Consider the following 22,461-nt stretch of genomic DNA (forward strand, 5'->3'; position numbering starts at 1 on the left):
TGTCATATTTAAAGCAAATTATATTTTGGCACGAAAAATTATTGCAGCATACTTTTTTTTAGCTTTTGGAACATTTTAAAATCCAGTAGCTGGGAATTATCATCACGATTTGAATCCTAACACAACTGGGATTTCCAGAGTGCTTTGGGATAAGTAGTATTTTGGTTTCTTAACGGCAGCCATAGAGTTATCTCCCCCTAGAGTGATAACAACACGAGCGTTTCCGGTGCCAAAAAGGAGCGTCTATGTCACACCCCTTTTTTGTGCTAGTCAATCGTAGTGATTGACTAGATCAATAACATCAGCCATGAGAATGGTTAAACAAGGATCATGAATTTCCAGTTAAGATAGTATTTAATGCTCATATTAAAGAAATGATGATTATAGTTTATTATTCTAATATATGCTTATTATTTAAAGCAATTCAATACCTACCAGGGATTGCTAAACATATTATGGAAATGTTTACTTTTCCATAAACATAAATATTTCCATAATTTTAGGGAAATGGATATGGAAATTTTATTTTAGAAATATTGAAAGGGTATGGAAATGGAAATAATATAGATATGAATTATGGAAATGAAAATAATATGAAAATGAAATAGGGAAATGTTATGGAAATGGAAATGAATTATGGAAATGTTATGGAAATGGAAATAATATGGAAATGAAGTAGAGAAATGTTATGGAAATAATATGGAAATGAATTATAGAAATGTTATGGAAATGGAAATAATATGGAAATGAATTAGGGAAATGAAGTAGGGAAATGTTATGGAAATAATATGGAAATGAATTATGGAAATGGAAATGAATTATGGAAATGTTATGGAAATGGAAATAATATGGAAATGAATTATGGAAATGTTATGGAAATGGAAATAATATGGAAATGAATTATGGAAATTTTATGGAATTAGAAATAATATGGAAATGAAGAAGGGAATTGTTATGAAATGGAAATAATATGGAAATGAATTATGGAAATGGAAATGAATTATGGAAATGTTATGGAAATGGAAATAATATGGAAATGGAAATTGTGACATACACGTAATCCCTGATACCTACATGACTTGCAAAGGCACTGAATAGATAGTGTTAAGTAAGTGAGTTAATGCAATCAGTTACTCATAGACAAGATAGATAGTCATACTGGGGTTGTATTACATTAGTGTGATGAGAAGCTAATCGACTGCCATCAACTATGAGCTGTACTATTCGACTTGCCCGAGTAATAAAAAAGTCTTTGGACAGAAAATTTATTTTCATATAACATTTACCATTCTAACTTTTAAACTTCATATCATGAGAAAATATTTTTAAGCAGTTCAAATGAATTAAGAGGAAAAAGAAAACAACTGTAAATGTTTTCAAGCTTTTTCAAACAACTACAACTTTTAAATTTCATATCATGAAAGAAGTGTTTTGTTGAAATAAATTAGGAAGGAAATTAAAACTGTCAATGTGTTAAAATGTAAAATAATTAGCAAGTAATAGCTAAATGTAATCTGTTTAGCTATGATTACAATGTAAAATTATTTAATAAATAAGATAATAAAAAGTCTATTTTATTTTTATATAATTATAATTTAGTATAATTATAATTTATTTTCATTTAACATATAACAACATTTGCCACTTTAACTTTCAAACTATATATCATGAGAAGTGTTTTGTGTAATTGAAATAAATGAAGAGAAGAGAGAAAATAAAAACAACAGTAAATGTTTTCAAGCTTTTTCAAACCACTACAACTTTTAAATTTCATATCATGAAAGAAGTTTTTTGTTGAAATAAATTAGGAAGAAAAATGAAACTGCAAATGTGTTTAAATGTAAATGTGAAATAATTTGCAAGTAATAGCTAAATATAATCTGTTTAGCCATGATTACAATAAAAAATTATTTAATAAATAAAGTAATAAAAAAGCCTACTTTATTTTTAAATAATTATAATTTAGTATGATTAAGTGTAATTTATTTTTATTTAACATATAACAACATTTGCCACTCTAACTTTCAAACTTTTTGCTTGCTTACATCAAGCAAAGATGTCCACTAACTAGTGAACATCTTTGCTTCAAGCTAGTCTATGTATTTGATTGATATGTATTGAAATCTAATATTACATGCAAGGGCTGTTTGTGGACTGTGGTGTCAATGAATTACTCTATGACCATACAATGTCAATACTTTCAGTTGATGGCAGTCGATTAGCTTCCCATCACACCAATGTAATACAACCCCAGTATGACTATCTATCTTATCTATGAGTAAGCAATGATATACAGCCCCCCTGTGTGGAGGCTGTATATCATTGATTGCATTAACTCACTTAACACTATCTATTCAGTGCCTTTGCTAGTCATGTAGGTATTGAATTGCTTTAAATAATAAGCATATATTAGAGTAATAAACTATAATCATCATTTCTTTAATATGAACAGTAATTACTATCTTAACTGTGGAAATTCATGATCATTCTCATGGCTGATGTTATGGTTTTGTCAATCACTATGATTGACTAGCACAAAAAAGGTGCGTGGCCTAAATGCTCCTTGTTGGCACCGGAAACGCTCGTGTTGTTGAAGGCACAGTTATCACTCTAAGGAGGGAGATAACTCTATGACGGCAGCCTTGACTATGCCAGTTGATAGTAAAATTCATAGCTTGTGGATGAGAATAAGTTAAATATATGACTCTCCTCTGTCTCTCCGTCTTTTGGTTATGCGTTGCTTTGACATACCAGCTATCTTCTATTTAATGGAACTTGACTGCATACAATAATATCTTCATTTCTCTGTTTACCGAGTTTTGTTTACATCTGTTGCCTTGAGCACTGCTCAGTAGCTTCAGGCAATGCAATAAGTGCAATTGTTTGATATCATAGAAATTTGTATGGCATTTGGCAACTTGATTTTGTGCCAAGTTGTAATCTGACTAGTAAAATTTTTCTTAGCCGGTCATTGCTATGAATACATAAATTTCCTAAGTACTTTTTTACCTCTTCATAAGCTTGATAAATAGTTAACTTTTTCATCAATGCGTTTTTTAACATACTTTGACTGCTAGGATGAAATGATTAATGAGTGTAGCATACCGACGTCAAACCCACTGTAGGTCAGCCTACAAAAACGCTGACAAAATATCACACCCAACTACTGCATATGCAGAAATTTAGTACAATACTATGTAGTCATTGATAATAGTTTGGTATGTTGCGATAATTTGGCAAATAAACCATACCCTCTGAATACAGTGCTATTGTATACTCTGTGATGCAATACTAATCAGCTTGTAAAAGTTTACTGTATGTGTTTGACTTTGCCACCACAGTCAGTTGTATGGTTGCTTACCAAACATTGCTGTCAAAACTGTGAAATTGGTATTTTTATTATGTTAGTGTAACCTTGTTTCATTGATTAGTGCAAAGGTATTGTAGCTAAGCCCACTGCAAATTATTTTATTAAAATTTAATTCACAGAATTTTAAACATACATCTATAAGTACCAATACAATCATATTTCATTTTTCAGCATTGGTTTATGTTAGAAGAACAAACAGTCAGTTTTTGTGACAAAACATTGCACTTTGCAAGCTCCAAGATCTGAAATAAGCTGGTCATTTGTTTGGCAAAACAGATGTACAATATGCATTGTCAAAGCAGATGATTGACCAATTTTTGAACACAACATCTTTCCCATCTAGTCACCGCGCTACACTTTTTGGTTGCCTACCATGGCCAATGATTATAATGCAAGTTTGAAGCAGATTCCACAAATAATGAAAGTCTGAGTTGTATTTATTTAGCCCACAGTAGCTTTTAAACGTTTGTTAAAGAATTTTATCAATTGGCTTGTGCATACATTTTTGTGGAGTATAATCAACAGGATGTACGCTAGCAAGAGTTTCCTCTATCATACAATGAGGTCATAAAATTAGCTACTATCGGAAGTCGTTTGTTTAAAACCTATTAATGCTCACTCTGCTTTCATTGAAAAAGTTTTAAACAGACCATTTTTAACTTTTCTGCTATAAACGCATTGCAACTGTTTCTGGTCGACAATTGGCAAAGACTGCAAATCTTTCTGTCTATTTTTAAAAACTTGAAAATTTTGGTAAAACCTGGTATTTGGTTAAAGTTTTACAAATATATTATTCAAACACCAATCTGTAATGCTATCTGCTGCTGTTAATTATAAAAAGTTTGTGCTTTCCGCTAACTTTTAAATTATTGGTTTTACCCCTTAAAACAAAATATTCATGTTTGGTTCCGGATAATATCTCAAAATCCTTGTCCAAGCATAAGATATAGAATTGAAAGCAAAATGAAGACTTGTTTAAGGTAATATCTAGAGTATTTGAATAATCCGATGTTTGGAGCAATGCTGAGTGAAAAGCTATGATCAACCAAACAGTGAATGAATGTGACTCTGGTCTGTCAAGAAATCTATATTAATATGGTAATTACAGTTTTAGCAGCATTGCTATGATAATTTCTATTTATTGGTATTCTTGTTTAGTATGTTTAGGGGAAATATTTAGAATAAAGGTGGCGTTCAAATAGAGGGTGGCACTCTATTTTTCAACCCTTCTCTCGTAGTGGCAGTCAAATAGAGGTGGCGTTCAACTAGAGGTGGTGTTCAGTTAGAGGTTTTACAGTATCTTACATATAAGAATCAACCTTATGGTATTCATTGTATCATACCTAACACACCGACCAGATTTGGTAAGCCCATTGATTTCTATACACTTTATTTGTATTTTGAAGTAAAAAACTGTAATACAACCCATTGAAAAAAAGAGGAGTTTTTTTTACAGGACGCCTTGAAACTGCAGTTTCACACCAAACCTGAATAATCACTACTAACTAGCCTACCATCAGTATATCCATATGCTGAGCTTAATCAAATATGCCAGTGACAAGACATTAAATTACATCCTACAATTGAACCGACTTCCCTAAAAAAAGTTATGCTGGAATGCTCTAAATAATAAACTGGGCTTCAATTGTAGTAGAAATATAAATCTATATATATAAGTCTCAGTGTTTGTGGTTTTGTCTGTTATTTGGTCTGTCCAGTTATGCTATTAAAATCTTTGAATGAAAAATTTGTCGCAGAAGATTCTATCTCAGAGCCTCCCGTTTTCCAGACAATATGCTAAACGACTAAGCTACACCCGGTAGATGGTTTTATTGAGCGATATGCATTGTTATGTAATTGAAAATATGCATACCGCTCCGAGTTATGGCGCTATGCTATTAAAACTTGCTCTCACGGCTCCTATCAGTAAGTTTATCCTGCTCAAATTAGCCATTGGAAAGTGGCAGGCAACTACATTACCTGCCGCCGTTTTTAATATTATACTCTAAAAGGTCTAATATTAGGTGTTTATTGATTTTATCTATTACATGTAGTTCCTGAGTTTCTTAGCTCTTTCAAGTCTATAAGCGAAATATTTCAAAATCGCAATAAAAAATTACCCTTTTGTTTTTAGTTAGAGATTGAGTGCATTAGTTTTCGTAACTATCACAGCTGATCCAATTTTCTGTATTTGCCTAGTTTCATTTACAACAACATTTTATATACATTGGACCTTCGCCGTATGATTTTAATTTGTTCCAGTGGTGGCATTGTAAGGTGAATATTTTGTATAAAAGGGTATAGAAACCCATAGTAAATATCTAATGCAAACACCCCTTGATAAAAATCATCAAAAGTTTATGTGCGTACTGTACATATTAAAAATTAGTATCAAACCCATGTTAATCTTAGTAACTATAGTTACCACCTACAGTAACTTTAGTGTGTTTAGTGTCTACTATGTGCAATATGTACCGTTGGGAGTTCTTACCTTTGATGCAGTCATGTAATATAAACGTTGAATTTAGCCTAAATGAATGTAGTTATTGAACACATACTTGAAGCTAAGTTTTAATATGCATTAACTATTTTACTGAACTTCAACATTTTTATTGGCTAACACTTTATTACCTCTCATTGTCACAATAACTAAGAATTAACAACGCTGAACTGAAAGAGATCGAGCATCATATCTCTTCCGTGTGTTGTGTCAATGATTTTGACTAATATCATATTGGCATATTTGTTATTCTGACATATTCAGCACCTTGACAGCCAAATTTGAATCTCCGGCAAAATCTTTGTTGATATCGTATTGCAAAAAATATTTCATATAGCGAGGGCGAAAAATCATTGTATCTATATCAAAGAGCAAACAAATCGCATAACAGGGTCATCGTAACCCGACGGCGCACACTGTACATATGTTTACATATCGCAAATTTTTTATTGTCGGCAAAAAGAAGAAAAAAATATGTTGTTGAGCGTTTTTTTATGTTTGGCTGGTTAAAGAGTCCGACTTAGCGATCTTCCATTTAGCGGAGTCTTAGGTACCTGCTACTGTTGGTCAATAATTTTTTGTCATCTATTCTGCTCAAACCTGACTTATTGCCTCAAAGCCTTTATTTTTTGAGCTTTCGGTATCATGGCTTAAAAAATAAATGGTTGGTGTTTTTGCTGATCACACATACTTCAAAATTGTCATCAGTGTTTTCACACACTATGTTTTTATAGGTGAAACCGTAAAAGCAATGTACTTCACAAAAAATAACCCATAATTTGCAAAATGTCATGATACACTTTGCAACACATTCTACATTTTAGTGTAAAATTTCTTGCAACTAGATCTCTTTGGATAGTATCTACTACATGATAAACACATTGTACGTAGTTTTAATCGATTTCTGACGAACCCAGACAGTTTTATGTAGCAAGTTTTACATAAAAATTAATTATTTAATATGACTAATGAGATATTTTTTGAGAGTCATTATTTTTCTTAATATTTTCTGATAGTCATCCATATATAATTTTTAACTTTTTATATGTTATTTTATATATTATTTAATGATTTATTAGCTATGTATACGGGCTACTCGTGGTTAATCATAATCTAAGAATCAGGTGAAGTTGCAAAAGTTTATAGAGTATTTTTAATCCAAGTTTAGGCAGCAATATGCATTACTACAGTTCATGATATATTGCTAGAAATAGTGAACATACATATTAAAGCCATTAAATAAGTGCCTGATATTTATGAACACTAATGTTTGTGGTTGTTTTCACCATTTGCCATGACCAATATTATAACAGTGACAGACAATGGTCTATTACTTGCATAAAATATTTCTGACGTCAGAAATTAGAGCTGAGGCATTGTGATGTACAATAATTTTTGACTTGTCTGCTCTTGTCAGTTGGGCCGCATGACTACTCTAGGTTATTGTACATTAAGTGTGCTAGAGTACACACAACGTAACAAACTTGTACTCAACAAAGCTTTTTAGTGTTATTTTCTTTGCGACTGTTTGAGCAGGCGAGTGTAATTTTCGTCTGTAAAACGTTATAGGAGTCCGTGACTGAAGTATCTACTGTAAGGATGGCAGAGAATTGGCCACTTCACCAATCGTCTGCGTCGACACCAAAGGTTACTGAAGAAGCACTCATTTTATTGTCTATTGCTAATGATGGCAAGGCAATTAGGAGATGCTACGTTGCTACCGCTGAGCCAGTCACAGTTATCGTTCATGAGTATAACAAGTGTTCCAAGACACGAATACAACATGAGGATGAACAAGATACGTTATCGTATAGGATATGTAGATCTATAAGCAAGATCTTTCATTTTGAAACTATGTTACCAGAAACATTGCAACTTCATTCATCATCAGCTGATGAGTTACTTTTGAGAGCTAAGAGACGCAAGGAAGCTTTACAAAGTGACAAAGATTGTTATTGCAAACGTAATTCTAAATGTACGCTTTGGCTCGTTGAGAGCATCATCAACATTTTGGTCGGCATTCTATTTATAGCTCTGGTCATTATTTATGGGGAAACATTATCATTGACTTTATCACAGCATATGGAAAAGTGTGTGAATAGCATGATTTTGTTACTGGACTGGTTGATGGGTGTACCCGCTGGCCTAAAGCTGAACTATAACCTTGCAGCCTTTCTTAGTCGTTTCTTTGCCTATCACATCTGGTTATGGGCGGGGTATCTTAAACTTGCTGGAAAGTATTTTGATGTTATATCTCTGACGATATTTGCAATTGGACTGCCTGGTGGAGCCAGCTTGCAAGTCGCTATTCTTCAAGATGCACTTAAAGTTTTTCTGCTGCACATGTATTGTTTTTACATATACTCCTCGCGCCTATACTCTCTAACATGCTATGCTCTTCTCTCTTTATGGAGGCTTTTCCGGGGTCTAAAATGGAACATTTTGCGACAGAGAGTTGATCATGCTAGTTATGATAGCACTCAACTTTTCATTGGCACTTTACTGTTTGCTATATTGTTATTTACATTGCCAACTGTGTTTTTATATCACCTTGTATTTGCAACATTACGAGCTTGTATCTTGGCCTTTCTTATAGTTCTAGATGCTTTCCGTAAGCTGCTAAATCAAATCTACACACTGGTATTTTTGCCTCTATTTTGTTTAATCTCAAGAAGTAGGCATCAAGAAGACTACGGGCTTGCAGTACAGCTGTCTTCTAAAGACAATGTAACAATTCTTACTTTACGTCATGATAAAGGCGTGTCATGCCCTAAATGTTTAAAAATATCCTAATTATATCTCTTTGTACTTTTATGGATACACAATTATTTTCATTTCTTATATTTGTCTGATGCAGTTTGTGGTTGCATGATCACTATGGAAAGTGGAAAATACAGCACCAAATTATCCCAGAAAAGTTGTGTTGTAATTATATGATAATCAAAACAACAATTGGAACATGCCAGATAGATTCCCTAATTAACTGGATGAGATCAAGTGATGTGTGGTATATTTGAAAATGCTTTGAGTTTCTCTAGTCACACCATTTTTAATTCAAGAATTCCCAGTAAAATTTACAGGCGCATGGTACTGTACATACATGCATACATACATGATCGTACTTCTCAATTACGTGCAATATGTATTAAGGTGTTTCTACAAAATTCAGTGGTAGACTGCTTTTGTGTCGATAAAATAATAGTTTGGTATTGTATAATAGTTTTAATATAGGTTCTCACAGCCAACTGCAAACATAGCATTTAAACCTGAAAGTTCCTTCAGCTTCCCATATATGTTTTGCCTTGTAAGCTTTCTGCTGAAAAAACAGCAAAAGGTTTATACGCTGACGACTATTTTCCCATAAAAAAACTTTCCCGGAATTACAGCTCACTTTAAAAGACTACAGCAAGTAACAAATTTAACAGTCTGCAGATGTTAATAAGCAGTCACACATGGCCCTTGGCCTGTCAATGCTGATTGGACATTGACTGTCATGACCAGCGAAATACACTGTGGTACATTGAGGGGTCTCACACCCCACTATATGAGCAAGATTGTTCATTGTCCTTGTTTCTTATGTATACACAGTCAAACAATGTGAATCTATCTCTGAGATTTTTCTGTATGCCAAAACTGACTCACGGTTGAGCATATATATCTAAATGGGAGTCTCTGTCGATCGTTTATCCAATTATAATGATTAAAGTCTAGCAACGAAATATCCAACATCACACTGGATTTCAACGCTGAACCCCCAGTTACACAGATGTTCGAGCTAGCCATTACACTACACATTCAACTGGCTATACTATAGAATAATGCACATACTTATTACACCTGATAATCAGCCATGGCTTCATGCTTAACAAGTGGGAAACCAAAAAGGATTGGCAGGGGTAACAAGTATGTCACACTCAGCTGGCAGTAAGTGTGAAGCCATACCAGAAGAAAAATGTGGGCCCATCCGTAAAGAAAAATGTCTAATCTCACTTGGTCAACAAGACTATTGCAATCTCTACAGTGCTGTAATAAGCACAGCAGCCGGTACAATATGAATTACATAGAAATGAACACATTAAACAGAAATAACCACAGTACACAAAAATGAACGCAGTACACAGAAATAAAAACAGTACACAGACATAAACAAAATACCTTCATCTAAAAGTTAAAATGTTGTATGTTTATTAAAAATAAATTTTCTATGGAAAAACTGTTTATCACCCTGCCATGCCGGGCATTCATCTAGTATTCTTATAACAATGCACTGCATTTTGTTAAATTCGCTACTGAATACCATCAAATTTTTAGGTATTCAGGTAATGACATGCTTCAGGTGATTATATATACCACAGCAACAATTGCATTATATAAAATGATATAAAATACTAATTTGAAAATATTAAGTTATGCAAACAATAAATTAACAAAGCACTTGAGGATAAAGCTGTCTTTTTTATTGCTCGACTGTAGAGACACAGTAACAAAAGTATAGGTTGTTGCAACGTACCGACTCATAGTTACAATAAGTGATAGTTTTGCGATGTAACTTACTGTAGCATAAACGACATGAAGTTTAAACTACTTTAACTGATGTTTTTTATCATTTCAAGCACTTTTAGGTTTAATTTTTAATCTTCACCAGCAGCTTCAATTTCACATACAAAACTGCTATGTAGCGAAAAATTACACAGATGTTTGAAAGGGCTCCGCATTTTTCAGTTAATTATTTAACCAAATGTCACATCATATGTCAAAAGGTTTGTTTGATGTGATCATAAGTAAAGGTTTGACTGTTTAGCGGCCCTTGTGAAAGTTGAGAATGTTTTTGGTAGACAAGTGGTAGCACTGCACTTGTTACCGAGTCTACCTTTTGAGCTTCCATTTATGAATCCACGTCAATTTATTCAGTTTTGTTCAATTTAGTCGTAAGGTTGTAGCTCAATTTTTCATGCCTTCATTTATTGATTGTTTAATGACTTCTACCTTTGATAAGATATAATTAATTTATGAAAATTTTCCCTTGCATAACATCCCAAGTAGCTTGTTAATCAGTTCTTGACAAGTTTATATAATGTGTAGCCAGTTGTATTTCAGTAATGTTTCCGTGATCAAAATTAGTTTAGTATTTCATATCTGTTTCACAGTTTTGGTTTAGTGCATCCTGGAAGGGTGTGTACAGACCCACATGTATAATTAGAATTAGTAAATACAATATAAAGATAATGTCGTTTCAACACAGTAAAGCATTATTATATAATACAGGAAATAACTTCATGATATGCCGAAGTCAGTGTCTCTCAAGGATGGATCTGACACAAGCGCAACAAAGCACGAAGAATCCTCAGATGTTGGTTCAGCCGTCAAAGTTGACCATTCTGTATGTTTTCAAGTCAAGAAACTATTTTACAAGAATCATAAGCACTGCATATCTTTAATGAAATCCATTTATGATATTTATGTAAAATCTTTGTTTTGGTTTAACAGCTCTCAAAAACGGTTCTACAGGTGCGTCATGGTTTAAACACCTTTTTTGACTTTAAGGTTTTTCAGCGAGCTTTGGTAATTGCCTTTTGAAGCTAGTGTAAAACTCCTTCCATTTATCTCTCATCTAGGTCATTAAATATCGCAACATAAGTCAGTTTTTTTGAAAAGTTTCTAGCTCTCATAAGCCCAAAAAATATTGTTCACCTAATCTTGTAGATGCATCAGAAACTCAAACTCACATAAAATCGGAATCTAAAAATTTGCTTAAAATTCAAATTCTGTTGAAAGTTAATGGGCGTTCATCCTGTGATGATTGATTAGTAAAACTGATTGTAAAATTTATCTTGCCCATCTCATTGCCAGTCCTATTTACCGACCAACATTTCAGATACTGTTTGTTACAAAGTGACTGGTGATTAACAAAAGTAGCTAAAATATTGTTGTGTGTTTGTTGGCTACGCATTTGATAAACATTACAAGTAATCATCATGCACCAACATGGCAATTTTTATGAATATCTGAAAGTTACAAAAACATGTTATTTGTCAATTACAGACAAAAGATTTAAGTGAAAGTTGTTATCCATCACGTGTTTTTAAAGGTTGACTTGCAACAAAATTCACATTACCGTTATTTGATATGAAAAGATTCGCCATGTCTTACTTTGTTGTGTTGTAAGTGCAAAATATGTGGAAAGGTGACTACAAGCTTTTAAAAGCTCAAAATTGAACAGAAAATCGCAGCCACACGAAACCACCGTAGTTTGGATTCCTTTTCCAAAACGGCTCAAATGTGATGTAGTTGTGAGAGATGGTTTCTGTTTATACTTTCTTGCAACCTTATTCGTCGAAATATTTTCACAAATATATTTCACGCATTCAATAAAACTATGTCTATTGTTCTTACGCGTCTGTTTTATCGTCATTGTAATGCTGTCACTTTTAGCAGTGATATCTTATAACTTACCGTAAAAATTCGTTTAATTTTTTAGCCTTAGCTTGAAGGAGTACATATAATTGTCTGATAATCATGACGAGCCTGTTAGTCACTTGTGATAATCAAAAAGTGCTGCAGAAATTATTTGCGAAGTATTGGGTCACATGATCAGATTACAACTTGCTGATTAGACCAGGCCTAAACAAAACTGTAAAGTAGCGAGCATCTATATTTGATACGGGGTCTTCGGTAAAACCCGAAGTGTTTGTCATAAACTAGTACTACGATAAGTTTTATAATGAGCTTTGTATTGGCCTTTCAATTCACGTGAGAACACACGTGACAAGACAATAACCAAATTTCGTGGCTACGTCATTGAAATAAAGAGATTCCAATCCATGGTGGCTTTTCGTTTTTGAGCTTTTAAGAGCTTGTAATCGCATTTCCACATATTTTGCACCTACAACACAACAGAGTAAGACATAGTGAATCTTTTGATATCAAATAACTGTAATGTGAATTTTGGTGCAAGTCAACCTTTAAATAGTCAATGGTGTAAATATGGGTGAGTTGCATATTCTTAATGTGACATAATTTTGTATCAGTGGTACTAGAATGAATTACGTGCTCGGTATAACTCCAACGATAAACTAGTTTTACATGGATAATTACTGATATTATTATTTTCAGGATGCTAGCCATGTGAATTTTGCGAGCCCGTCTACTGCTACCATAGTAGATACAAGGAGAATAAGCATACTCAAAAGTAAGTCCAACAAGTATTTGTATAAATTTTGTTGAGCTCAACTTAGGTGTGAAGGGAATTGTCAGGTTCAACAGAAGGTTTCTTTTGGTTTTCTTATATTGCTGTGTTGAAATTGGGCATTTCTTGCGTCAAAGTCAAGTTTTAAAATGTAAATTGCCTGTTTGAATTAATTTGCAAGTCATACCTTATTTGTACAGTTTTAACCGATTTTATGCATCTCAGCTTCTTTCAATCATTTAGAGATGTTCATTGCGGAGTTGCCTTCTCAAGCATACGGTGATAAATCAGCGAGTACTGGTTAACTCACCCAGAGCATTCACTGGCGCATTCAGTGTCATCACTTGTTGTGTTACCATTCAGGGACTGGATTATTTCTGTAATTCACTTGTCAATTGGCTATTGCAGTAACCAAATCGACTTTGGTCAGCACCACATGGTTTGCTCTTGTGAATTGTAATGTTAAGCTAGTATTTTTTATAACATGTCTGATACTATGACAGCTGATGCTTGAGATGTACCTCTGATCAGATGGCTTGTTTCAGCCAAGGGTTTGATATGCTTGTTGTTCTCACTGCATTTTTGCACATAGCTCAGCTTTAATAATCATTGTCGGTTCACTGAGGATGCATTGTTAAATCTTACAGGTCATATCAGTTTGGCAGCTAATAAAACGGAGAAGCGTTTGAATACGGCCGCTGGAGTTGTACAAGGTGAACAGGCTGACAGCTATCAGATTGGTGAGCATAGATTGGCCTGGGTTCAGTAATCTCGTGGTGTCAATGAAGCTGTTTTTAGTTCATACACCCCATTGTATCATTAGATTATGTCGTGTTGAGGAAGCAGTGTCTCAGCCATCCTGATCTATTCCTATACCCAGATGTTGGTTCACATACCAGCAGATCATGACTAACAATCTATTTCAGCATTCAACGCTTTTCACCCAATGTAATGCTTTTCTTCCTATTGGGAGAAGCACGCATAACAGCTCTTGTGATTCTGTATGTAGAGTGCAACGTATCGATCGGCACAGTTGTTTGGAGCAGCATCGTCAGAAACATGCTCTGAATGGACAATGAGCTTTATATGACCTTCTCAGCTTCGGTCCTAAACTGTTTCTTTTTATTTTTTGTGTATATCCCCTCCTACTGTATATCCCCTCCTACTGTATATCCCCTCCTACTGTATATCCCCTCCTACTCATTAGGATGCTTGAGTAGCAATTAGTGCTAGAAAGATGTACCCCTTACAATTATTATAGGAGAATTGACTCATTTTGTCTCAATTGGGAAACATGAAGATACATGATACCCGTATTGGATTTGTTGACATAGATAAGCCTATGAGTGTCGGCCCAAGATCTTTATAAATGTTTTAAAGTTAGTAGGCTATAGTAATCAAATGCTGACTTATAAAACAAATCTCAAAACATGCTCAAAACATAAGCATTGCATCGTAACAACACAGTCGAACATGATTAAATCATAGAGGGAATAACTTTATGCTTTGTTGAAGTCGGTATCTCTTAAAGGGAAATCTAACACAAGCGTGACAAAGCGCGAAAAAGTAGAGTTATTTGATTTGTTTGCTGGTGAGCAATAAGGTGATAGCCTTGTTGCTCATTTAATGAAACATAGCAGATAACTCCAAGTTCATGGTTCATGTGCGGCTTCATGTATGCTAATTACATACCCCATTCAACGATAGATTTTTCAATATTTTATCACACAAATCAACACGAATCCTGTGTCACCTCATGGTATTTTAGCAGGCTGCCGATAGCTTGAGGTTAAATTTGGCTGCACTGACAGCATAAATTTGCTTTTTTGATGCCTTTTCTCTGAGTTTATCCTAATCTCATCTCAACTCAGTTCAAAGGAAACATTATTTATTGTGTTTGTCAGAAAGTTTGTAATTCCAGGGTTGGAATGGTTACCAGTGCACTATGATCATACGATGAATGTCAATGATCATCGATGAACGTATAATTATCTGCATTAATTGTCTGTCAAAGAGTTAGCTGTCCAAGATGTTCAGTTGTAGATCTGGTTCCTTATTTTAATTAAATAAATAATGTATCATTATCAGTGAGAGATATTAAATAGATAGTTTATAGACATCATTATCAGTGACACGTATTCTGGAATCTCATGGTTTCTATTTTACAAATGCCTTATTTATTCTCACCTACATTTTACTGAAATACATTCAAATTGGATGATAGTGGTCTTCTAGACTGTAAATATGTAATGGCTGGCTGTGATGTCTGTAGGAGATCTAGTCTTTGTGAAGCATCTTGGCTGGCCATGGCCTGCTTGTATCGAAGATCCTAGCAACGTTGAGGACATTGTGACAAGGTTCCAATACGCAGCTTTCCTTTACGGCATACACGAGAGGTGAGTGTGTCAATCGTAAACAACGACATGCCTATTTACACCCGATAGATATTTTGTTAGCTTCCAATAATCATCCCATCGTACATGTGTGCATTTCAGAAAAGTTGTTAAACTCAAAGACGTGTTTCTATATGAAGAGAACAAGCATAACTTCAGTTCAAAGACGGATCATCATATATTGAATATTGCCCTCTATGAGGTCGAAAATGATCCTGATGTTAACATACAGATAGTGCCTCAGGTATGCTGTCGTACAGATATTATGGGTACTTGTCGATTACGCAAGAAGGGTGTTGAGTAGCAACCGGTGGAAGGGACAATAATGCCATTGTGATTTTACGATGTTTAATCCCGCCTCTTTCCGTTCTCTGTGACTGTTTTACGAAAATTTAAAACCTTAGACTGTGCAATTTAAAACCTTAGACTATGTGCAATTTAAAACCTTAGACTACGTGCAATTTAAAACCTTAGACTATGTGCAATTTAAAACCTTAGACTGTGCAATTTAAAACCTTAGACTATGTGCAATTTAAAACCTTAGACTACGTGCAATTTAAAACCTTAGACTACGTGCAATTTAAAACCTTAGACTATGTGCAATTTAAAACCTTAGACTATGTGCAATTTAAAACCTTAGACTATGTGCAAATGGATATTTAAAGAATTAATGCATTCTAAAACTTCTAATATAAACTACTTTGGCAGACGAAAAGATGGAATTTTTATGATTATATAAAGTGTTAATAAATAATAGCACATGTTCTGTAAAGTACACAATGCAAGTCGACTAAACCAAAACTAATTTTAATTAACAGTCATTTAAATCACATCTTTTATCTCATTAATGTTATGTTTTTAGTAGAGAAGCTTTCTTTGGTAATTGCTCTAAAGGTGTACAGGTATTGTGTATAAAGACATGTTAGCAATACAAGCTCAACGTGACAAGAGAGAGTATGCAGCAAATCGTGCAGGTGTTAAAAGTAGGACAAAATGATGAATCAACAATTACTACTAGAAGAAAAACAGCAATTGACTTAATAGCAAACTAATTAACTAAATAGGAATATATGACAATTAATATAATATACGAGGGTCAGTCAATAAGTAGTGGGAATTCGGTCATAACTTTTGTCTTATTTTATTTAGCAATTTAATATTTTGTAGACTTATTAATGGGAGTTCTCATCACTTACCCAAAAATTCATCATTTTAGTGATTCAACTATTTGATATTATTTATATTCAAAATGGCCGCCAAGCTGAAAAATTGCTCACTCATAGAGCAAAGAGCTGTTATAAGATTTTTGAGAGCTGAAGGTGTGAAAACAAGAGTAATACACAGAAAAATGAAACAACAATATGGGGAAAGCTGTATGTCACAAACAAGCTGTTATTGGTGGGTTGATGAATTCAAGAATGGGCGAGGAGACAACCTCTCCTGTAAAGAAGAAGTTCAAATCCAAGAGAACGACACAGAAAGTAATGCTCACAGTATTCTGGGATAGAAAGGATCCTATAACTTGGGATTTCAAGAGTCAAGGTAACACTGTTAACGCTAAAAACTACTGTGAGCTCCTGGCTGTGGTGAAGCAAGACATAAGGAACAAGAGAAGAGGCCTCCAGAATAGAGATGTCGTGTTTCACCAGGACAATGCCCACCCACATACCGCTCCCCGTATATTGGCCAAAATTGAGGAACTGGGCTGGGAGGTGTTAGTACACCCTCCTTATAGTCCAGATCTGGCACCAAGCAATTTTCATCTTTTTGGACCATTAAAGAACCACATGAGAGGCAAGCACTTCACTACTGATACAGCCGTCATAAAGCTGTGCGCAAATGGTTTAGAACCCAGCGACCAGAATTTTATTCTACAGGAATTGAGCAATTTCCAGAAAGGTAGAACAAGTGCATAGAAAAAGAAGGGGATTATGTTGAAAAGTGAACCAAAAATTGTAGCTATATCTTATTGTAATAAAATGTTATGACAAAATTCCCACTACTTATTGACTGACCCTCGTATCTAGTAATGGGAAAATTCATTGTAGACATTTCTATCAAATGGAAAGATGCAAGCGACAATTTTACTAACATTTACTGATAATATAGATTGCCAAATTTAATCATAGATGTTTCTGATGATTTCAGTAGTAAAGACACAAATAGTATTGCTAATGAAAATGTGGTTAAAATGATATATTCAGAGTAGCACTAACCAGATGTAGTTATAGTGAATATGTTTTCACTGATCCCGCTTTCCATATGAATCGTTTTATTTTTGTGCCGAGAAATGCATGCCATCATTTAAATGCATAGCTGAAACGCTGAATTATTTCTCCCTATCTGATGAATCTGGTTGCTGCGAGTGAATGCTGCAGATGTAGCAGGGGAGTTATTATTAACTCTAGGTGTAAGAAATTAACAGATATACCAATTGCCTGTAGTCGACTCTACTTCTGTAGAGATCTGCTGAACATTTTCTGTTCTTTTTATTCTGTGTGCTGCCGCTGAGTGATTGTCAGATGAGAAATTATATAATTCAGTATTGTATAATCATAAGAATTATATTATATGTAACATGAAGTATCTATTGATCTATTGCCTTAATCTTGAATATGCTACCGAATATGTCTGTGAGAATTGGCACGAAGGTAATAGATAACCATATTTGTTATTTATAATCACACCTTGCTTGCTTAATCTTCCAGCATAAGAAACAGTCTATCCGATACCTGAGGAGAAGCCGGTCACATGCTCAACTCGCAAGGTATTTGGAAAATCATCATCTCTGCCTGGTAAGTCTGTTATTAGCCTCTCTAGCAGTAATCATCGTAATCGTTTGAAGGATTTTTGTTTTTTATTATAGATTGATCGCTCATTAGTTATGTAGTTATATCTTAGTATAGGCAGACCTTTCAGATCTGTTTTGGAGTCATCTCACTTTAGCCTTTTGCGATGCTTTTTAGTGTTGCGGAATTTAAAATAAGTTATGTGCTGGACCACGCAAAAAATAAGGATTTTTGCAATCAGTTCGTTATCACTAATCAATCTCTTTTTTACAGTCATATCTCGACATATGAGCTTAATGTGTTCTGGGAGTGAGTTTGGATGTCAATTGACTCATGTCTCAAATCACTATTTTCTATATAAAATAACTAAATACACATTGATCTGTCTCTATATTATTTAAAAACCATCTAAACACAGGATATTTTGATGGAAAAATTTGATTTTAATCGTTAAATTCACTACCTTCGTTCACAAAGTAACAAATATATATTTTGTGGTTATGATTTGCAATAAAATGTAACTCACAGTACTGTATGGAGTTCTCACCTTTGAGACCGAAGCAGTAGCTAATGGCGGTGTGCGAGAGACTTAACGGCAACTTGTTCGGTGCACAAGACTTTTGTGGTGCTACATAAGATAACATTAATTTTGGATTTAATGTAAATTAATTTAGCATACTAAACATGCATTGAAATCAAAGTTTAATCTTTCACTAAACTTACTCTTTTTTTCTCTTCATTTTAATTTTTTATAATATCTTTATATATATATATTATTTATTATATCTTTCTTCTTTTCTTGCTCTTTGCCTCGCTTTCACTATAACATTTAGTCGACATTTTTAAAACTTTTTTCAAACTGATTCGACGGGAAAGACCGAGAAATGCTGTTCTCGAAAATGCCCTCCCGCATACTTGGTCATTTAGTGGCCATTGAGAACTGGCTTGTATGCTGGTATCTCAAAGTTTGTCGTATCTCACAGCAGCAACTTGGGTGAAATTTTGGTCATGTGTTGGTTTTCTCTATGTTGGGGCGCTCGTATGTCAAGGTATGACTGTACTCTGTTTTCTCCTTTTTGCTGATGTGTTGCTGTGTGATGTAGTCAATTTATTCAAAACACTTTATCATTCTTTCATCTAATGAATGTATTTACTGCGAATTATAAGGATGTAACAGGGGAGTTAATTGTGGGAGAATTTGTGGTGCTGTAGATGAACACTGATTCCATTCCGGTGCTGTGTTTTTTTGCTAAAACACCTCCCCTTTGTAGTTATATCTAATATTTATTGAGGGATCTGAAGATATCACTGTGAGGAATCAGTAGATGAGTTTGTTGATGAACGCTTTGCTTATAAATCAGAACAAAGGATAGTCAAAGATCTCTTGAACTTGATGATTAGCAATGCCAGTAGTCTGGCGGAATGCATTGGGTCATAGGCTCAAGGAATTTTCTTCTACTTGTGCTCTCATGTATCTTATGTAAACCTGTAGCAAATAGAATTATAGAAAAAGCTTAGAAAACCTCATAAAGAATAGCACAATAGTTTGAAATGTGAAATTGTTAATGTTGTAAAAAAGGCATTGCTTCAGTCTCCTGCAATAATTCTTCTGTCTTACTGTAGGAGGAGACAGGCAGTGAAGCTACTAGTATAACTGAAATTTCTACTAGTGAAGGAGAAAGTCAGTTCAACAGCATGAGTCTGATATCACATGACAGCGGGCTTGGCTACTTTACCATTTTTTCTTCATTTATTTTTATGTTATACCTCACCTGGTGGCTGGTTCTCATGGTATGTATAGGCATCTCTGTTATGTAAGACTGACGTGTGCAGTTTAAACTGTGTAGAACATGCTGCTCAGGTCATGGAGCATACTAGAGATAGGTACCATGAAAGCTCATATATATACAGTGATAGACCTAAGTCTGGGAAATGTTGTAGAAAAAAGTGATATTTCAAAGTTTTACAAATTACATGCTTGATTTCAATTAAAAGCAAACAAACTATATATCACTGAATGCTGATTTTTTGTAAGCAACGAAGCAAGACCATAGTTGTAACATTATCATACGATGGTCTGCACATAAGTTACAAGCAAATAAGTGTGAGGGTGTCTATTCCAACATTTTAGAAAAGCAATGAATTATGCCAGTTTTGAAGTGTTATTTATATACTCGGACAAATAATGCTTTTACCCAGATTTGTGGCCCTGAGAAGGGCCATTGGGGTATAATTAGTGATCCCCAGCTTGTAACGCTCAGCATGCATTTTAACAGCTTTTGCAAGGTGACTGTGTTGCCACTCGAGAGACAACACATATGGCCATGCTTTGATGATACTTTCGATCAGCGATGTTTTTACGTTTGGCTTGTTCCGCACCAGGTGCTCTCTGAGCATTTGCGATAAGGTTTCGACTGGGTTGAAGTTAGGACTCTGAGCTGGCTATTTGAGGCTTTCCACCTCTTTTTCATTATATCAATCTTGAACCAAGTATGCACAGTAGCAGAGTGCATTGTTATCTTGAAAAAAGCATTGATTTCCATCTGTAAAAAGTACCAAGGCACTCCTCAACATTTTTTTTCCAAACTTTCACATATACTTGCGCCCATTCATCATCCCTTCACAAACCTGCAGGTGTCCAATGCTATCAGCAGTTACATGTATATAGCCCCACACCGTCACATACATGGCCTTTTTTAATGTTAATTGCCTGCATTGTGGTAGGAACTTCTCAGCAGGTCTGCTACGCTCCTAATCATTTGCAGAGTGATTGTGGATGGTAAAGGTAGGCTCATCTAAAAACAGATTCCTTTTTCACCGAGCCAAGCTACAGAACTGCGGAGTTTTCGACCATTCCAGTCTCTTCATGTGTGCCTCGGTTAAGTGTAGTCTTTTACGTACCCTGCATATATGCAGCCTGTTCTTCAGCAGCTATTTTCTGGTGGTCCACGGATGTACAGCAGAGTCTGCGCTTCTCTTTCAGGCTTTGATGAGCTTAGGGCCAGCCATGTGTCAGTTTACAATGGAGAGTCGCACCAATAACCTGTCTGCTCGTGGGGTCTTCCTTGACCAACCGCTCCTTGGGCGTGCTCGTGGGGTCTTCCTTGACCAACCGCTCTCCTTGGGCGTGCTCGTGGGGTCTTCCTTTACAAACCGCTCCTTGGGCGTGCTCGTGGGGTCTTCCTTGACCAACCGCTCCTTGGGCGTGCTCGTGGGGTTTTCTTTGACCAACCGCTCCTTGGGCGTGTAGTAAAATCTCCAGTCGCCTGATGCCACTTAAACTCAAACTTGAAATATGTGTGTGAGCTCTCTTTTTGTTGTACCCTACCTCCTAAGTAATCTGTCTCGTTGTTTTCCCCTGCTTGTGAAGGTGGATGATCACCCCTTCCTTGTGCTCTTGTGATGGTTCACACATATCTACTGATCAACGCTTGTAAAAACACCCAAATTGAACCCCAAGTTTGTGATCTCTTTTAAAGCGTACAGTAATGTTTGAGAGTTTTTAAAATTTATTCAATGACTTGGTGAATGTCCGTTGTTGCCCAGGTAATAAAAAGCATTTTTACACAGAAAATTTATTCTTATGTAACATATACAGCAGTTAATATTCTAACTATTAATTTTCATATCGTGGTAAAAGGGTTTTGAACAGCTCAAATAATTTAAGAGGAAAAATACAACAACTGTGAAATTGTTTAAATGTTAAATAACTAGCATGTAATAGCTAGATGTATGTTCTGCTACAATGAAAAATAATTTGATACTGATAAAATTAATATGAAATGAAAAAACAGAAAACAATCATGAATATGATAAATTAACAATAACAATGAGTACATAAAAATGTGTGTATAAAAAGGTTACTGTTACAGCAAAAGCTTTCCATCAAAGTTTTGAATACAACGATACTGGTATACACATGAAAATGATAGCAGAAGCAACTGAAGATATCACTGAAGCAGTGTAGCGCATGAGAGTGCCTTGTCTAACTTAAGAGTGAAAATGTAGAGGCAATTTTTATTCGAGATAACGCAACGTACAACTGTTCACCTGAAAAGTTTAGTTTTTACAATTTAAAGCAATTGATCTTAAGAATAGTTACTAATGGAACCGAAAATTGAAGGAATGTAAATTGAAGCAGCATATTGAAAATGACAAACTAAAAAAAAATAGATAATGAATATAAGGTTTTTAAAAAGCAAATGCAGAGGGTAATATTAATT

General features: G+C 34.6%; 1 protein-coding gene across 3 annotated transcripts in view; it reads left to right on the plus strand.

The window, feature by feature from the left end:
• Positions 1 to 22,461, plus strand: part of LOC137391076 (phosphatidylinositol N-acetylglucosaminyltransferase subunit Q-like) — a 28,936-nt gene that overhangs the window by 1,571 nt on the left and 4,904 nt on the right. Inside the window, exons 2-8 of one of the 3 annotated variants that reach the window (XM_068077425.1) lie at positions 11,136 to 11,250; positions 12,984 to 13,059; positions 13,704 to 13,796; positions 15,329 to 15,452; positions 15,552 to 15,693; positions 18,158 to 18,244; positions 19,862 to 20,029. In XM_068077425.1, the coding sequence (XP_067933526.1) occupies positions 11,152 to 11,250; positions 12,984 to 13,059; positions 13,704 to 13,796; positions 15,329 to 15,452; positions 15,552 to 15,693; positions 18,158 to 18,244; positions 19,862 to 20,029 (789 nt within the window). In that variant the 5' untranslated portion in view covers positions 11,136 to 11,151. Of the gene's footprint in view, positions 1 to 7,439; positions 8,776 to 11,120; positions 11,251 to 12,983; positions 13,060 to 13,703; positions 13,797 to 15,328; positions 15,453 to 15,551; positions 15,694 to 18,157; positions 18,245 to 19,861; positions 20,030 to 22,461 lie in introns of those variants that run through there. The other 2 variants (XM_068077426.1, XM_068077424.1) reach the window with 2 other exon arrangements.

Source organism: Watersipora subatra, chromosome 3 (assembly GCF_963576615.1).
Source record: "Watersipora subatra chromosome 3, tzWatSuba1.1, whole genome shotgun sequence".
NCBI classification, from domain to species: Eukaryota; Metazoa; Bryozoa; class Gymnolaemata; order Cheilostomatida; family Watersiporidae; genus Watersipora; species Watersipora subatra.